At 35.2% G+C, this 3849-nt stretch overlaps 1 protein-coding gene across 1 annotated transcript in view; it reads right to left on the bottom strand.

The window, feature by feature from the left end:
* LOC119579360 overlaps positions 1-3849 on the bottom strand; it is a 35494-nt gene that overhangs the window by 30784 nt on the left and 861 nt on the right. Inside the window, exons 2-5 of the mRNA XM_037927128.1 lie at positions 2375-2576; positions 1683-1784; positions 1273-1381; positions 961-1078 (exon numbers count right to left, since the gene is read on the bottom strand). Of these exons, the coding sequence (XP_037783056.1) occupies positions 961-1078; positions 1273-1381; positions 1683-1784; positions 2375-2513 (468 nt within the window). The 5' untranslated portion in view covers positions 2514-2576. The remainder of the gene's footprint in view (positions 1-960; positions 1079-1272; positions 1382-1682; positions 1785-2374; positions 2577-3849) is intronic.

Below are 3849 nucleotides of genomic sequence, written 5' to 3'. Positions count from 1 at the left end.
ACAATTCATTTACCTTTCTCATTTACAATATTAATTATTAACCAACTTTAAGTTTATGGATGCCACTATGAAAATGCTAAGAAAACTAAAATTTGTATGTCTACTACCAGCTGTAAAAATCCATACAATCATAAAAGCCATTAAATAAAAATCTCAAATCACTAATTTTGCTCCCTCCACAAAAGCCACATCAAGATATAATAAGAAATAACAATCACAAAGATGACAGTAATTCATTATAGTAAAAATAAATACCATGTAAAGATCTCAAACAGTAATCACAAAACTACATCAGTAATTCTTATGTAACCTGCTGGTGCCAGATATGTGCACAATCTACTGTAGTTACTCTGTAATTCTGTTTACACCTACACAACTTCACAAGCACTTTGTCAACAAGGAGTCAAGTACAAGGTCTATCTGATCTTACCTATTTACTTCATTCCTTGAATTTTTAGGACAGCATTTTTATCTCTATTACTATTATCATCATTACTGTTACTACTACTGTTATCCTTATCACAATCAAAATGACATTAACAATAATAACAGTGATAGAATAAAACCCAAGGACTGGGGTAAGTGAGCAATGCTAGAGAGGCTTAGGAACTAACTCCTTTGTGTCTAAATGCTTCTGACACTATGTATACGTAAACAAAATTAATAAATTAAAGCCACTTTAAACAACATTTGCCAATGGATAACTTTCAGATATACATTGGGTTTCTGGTTTAAGATTAAGTCAAAAGTAAATATGGTCTGCCTCTATAGTATTAGGATAACTCAGAGACCACTATATATTGCAGAATGCAAAGCCAGAAAATACTTTGAGTATAAATAACCATTGCAACAGACAAAACTTTATTAAAATATGTATGGGTTTACTTTTTACTACATCTGCACTTTTGTACTGGGACATATGGATACAAGAGATGGAAAAAAAAAAAAGGGGGTCTTAACCTGCTGCAGGGACACTTCATCCTCCTCTGCAGACTTTTCTCCTCCCGAAGCCTCCATGCTGGTGACCAAAAGGTGGTGGGAACGTTCCGTATCTGTGGTGCTTCGGTTTGGAATGAATCTGAAAGAGAAGACTTCCAATCAAGAGACCCACAATACCTGGGATTAACATCACCTTATTTTGAAATCAGCATACTCTGACATGGAATACATATAAAGAAAAAGACACATGTAAGAAATCAAACGACGAGAGTAGAAAAGAAAACAGGAAAGGGAAGGGGGGGAGAGGGATAAACCATAAACCATCTGACCCACCTGTCTTGCTGGTTATGTGGGGTGACGGGAGTTTTGCGAGAGGGAGTCTTCTGGCCTGCACCGCGAACTGTCAGCTTTGGAATCCTGCGACCTGGCGACTTGGACCTGCCTGATTGGGTGGGGAGGGGTGTCTAAATATGATATACACTCAGACGAATTCTTCTCCCAAACAACTGGAGGGGACTTTAACTTTACATGAATTAAAAACATTTGAAGAGTAAAGCATGTTACTATTCAGATTAATAAACTTAGTCCCTAAAAAATGGTCTAAAATGAATTAATGTCATAATCACAAATCTTTCTATAAAAAGAAAGAAAGAAAGAAAGAAAGAAGAAGAAGAAAAAAAAATCTATGTACTTGCAACCTGTAACAAAAAAAATTACTTGATAACACAAACAAAAATACTAACTTGGAGACTTCCCTCGGCCAGGGCTCTTGGTCTCAAGGAAAGATCCACTTCGTGGAGTTTTACCCAACTTTGGACTGCTATAACCGGACTTGTTAACAAAACCTTCACAAAGAGAAGAGATTAAAAAGGCTAAACAAACACACATTATATGGGTTTTAATCAAATTCATAACCAATGAGCAAAATATATTGTAACTGAACGCTATTTTTATTGTGGGACATTATTAGATGAATAAATGGAAGTTATTTTGAGGAGAACTATGGCCCACTGTATGAATGAAATGTCCCTACCATCACTATGCAAATATAGGACATATTTTAGTATATCAATATGCAACAAACTGCAGTAATTTCTGAAATAAAATATCTGTAATATGATCCTCTTACTAGAGTTTAATCGTTATCCATTATACTTGAAATAAAAAGCTCTGAAGAGATATATTAATACTCTATACTTGAAGTTTGTTGATAAGAGGAATAAATATAACAGCAGTATGGAAAACAAACAAAATTAAAATATATATGTTATTTACAAGATGAATTAATGTTTTGTCTATTTAATGCATCTTATAATATATCTTATAAAACATTGTATAGCGTCAATATCATTCATTATCCAAGACATAAATAAATTAACATACCATTATCTAATACCAAAGATCTCCTTTTACACAACGGTTCAAAAGGACTTACTGTTTTCGTTGCTTATGGAGAGCTGTTGCATTCCCTGCTCCATTGCCTTCCGCTGCCACCTCGGGATTGGCCCCCTCGTCAAATCTCCGTCCATCCTTAACGCTTCACTTAGCTTAGCGTCAAACTGAAGGTGGGACATCTTGCCGTTTATTTATGAATTTGGTCTCTTTTTACTTTTGTTGGCTGCTCCCTAGACTATCCTCTGCAATGCAATAAAACAATACTGATATAACTAACTAAAACTTAAATTTTTAATAAAACAAAAGGGTGAGTCAAACCAAACCAAATCAAAATTGACAAAACAAATAAAGGAGTGTATACAAGAGTAAAAAAAAATTGTGCAGATGATATGATTGCATGCAACTGAAAAACATACTAGCAGTTAGTAAACTAAATGAAAATCAGTGATAATGAAAACATTAAGTTTATTTCAACATCACATCTTGTCATGCACATAACACACTACCAAATCTCTATTTTCCTACCATTAAATCCGTGAACCATTTTTAAATCCGAGGCTAAGTTTTTAAAACTTCGTTTCTTTGAGTATCTGTTCAGAACAGGTTCAAATGCAGAAACACCATGACCTCAGGGTAAAAAAACATAATAACATTATTTCATGATAGACATTGAACTGCCAGGAAGATTAAACAAGCTTTATTTGCCCAGAATATGCATGGCATACTGTTTCACTGTGTGCATGACAAGGAGGCCATTGCAATGATAAATTTAGCCATGCAAGCATACATATGCAGATTTAGATAAATAGCTGCAGCCATACTGTTACATCTGTGGATTATCTCTGACATCAGAAAGTGTCATTCAGCGTTTCCTTTGTGGCCTACCTTTGCATTTAGTTTTTCCAGTTTATCTTTTTGTCATCCTGCTCTGAATATCTCGCATCCTTTGTAATAAAAGCTATCTGGGCTGAAGTCAAATTTCCCAAGTCTGATACCTTACATTCAATCATTCTTGTTTCATAAAAAGCATATGAAGATAACTTTGGCTTGATCTAACTTTAAGCCATATGGCCTTAATCTTTACAGGACGGATACACAGAACCAGAACAAACGGAAAATTATATTCTCACGGAGGAGAAAAAGTTCCCGTTATCGGTACAAGAAATAATCTGCAGACGCGGATGGTAACCCCACAAATAAAGGAAAAAGATGACAGAAAATGCCGTCCACAGCCTCAGTCCAATCCGTGCGCTCGAGTTTCAGCTCTCTCTTGCGTACATAGACAATGTTTGCCGTTTTGTGATGTGAAGTTGTGAACTTAGTCTCACAAGGGCGTCTATACTTGTAATAAATGACCTAAGATCTATCGAAGATCTCAATCGTAATTCATATGCAATTATAACGGCAAAAACACATTTCTTCTTGTGCATGGTAACGGATATAAAAAGTACCAGGCTTCTTCTTCTTCTTCTTCTTTCTTCTTTTCTTCTCCTTCTTCTTCTTCTCCTTCTCCTC

This window comes from Penaeus monodon, chromosome 2 (assembly GCF_015228065.2).
Source record: "Penaeus monodon isolate SGIC_2016 chromosome 2, NSTDA_Pmon_1, whole genome shotgun sequence".
Lineage (NCBI taxonomy): Eukaryota > Metazoa > Arthropoda > Malacostraca > Decapoda > Penaeidae > Penaeus > Penaeus monodon.
The sequence above is the reverse complement of the archived record's forward strand: the minus strand, read 5'-3'. Positions and strand labels throughout refer to the sequence as shown.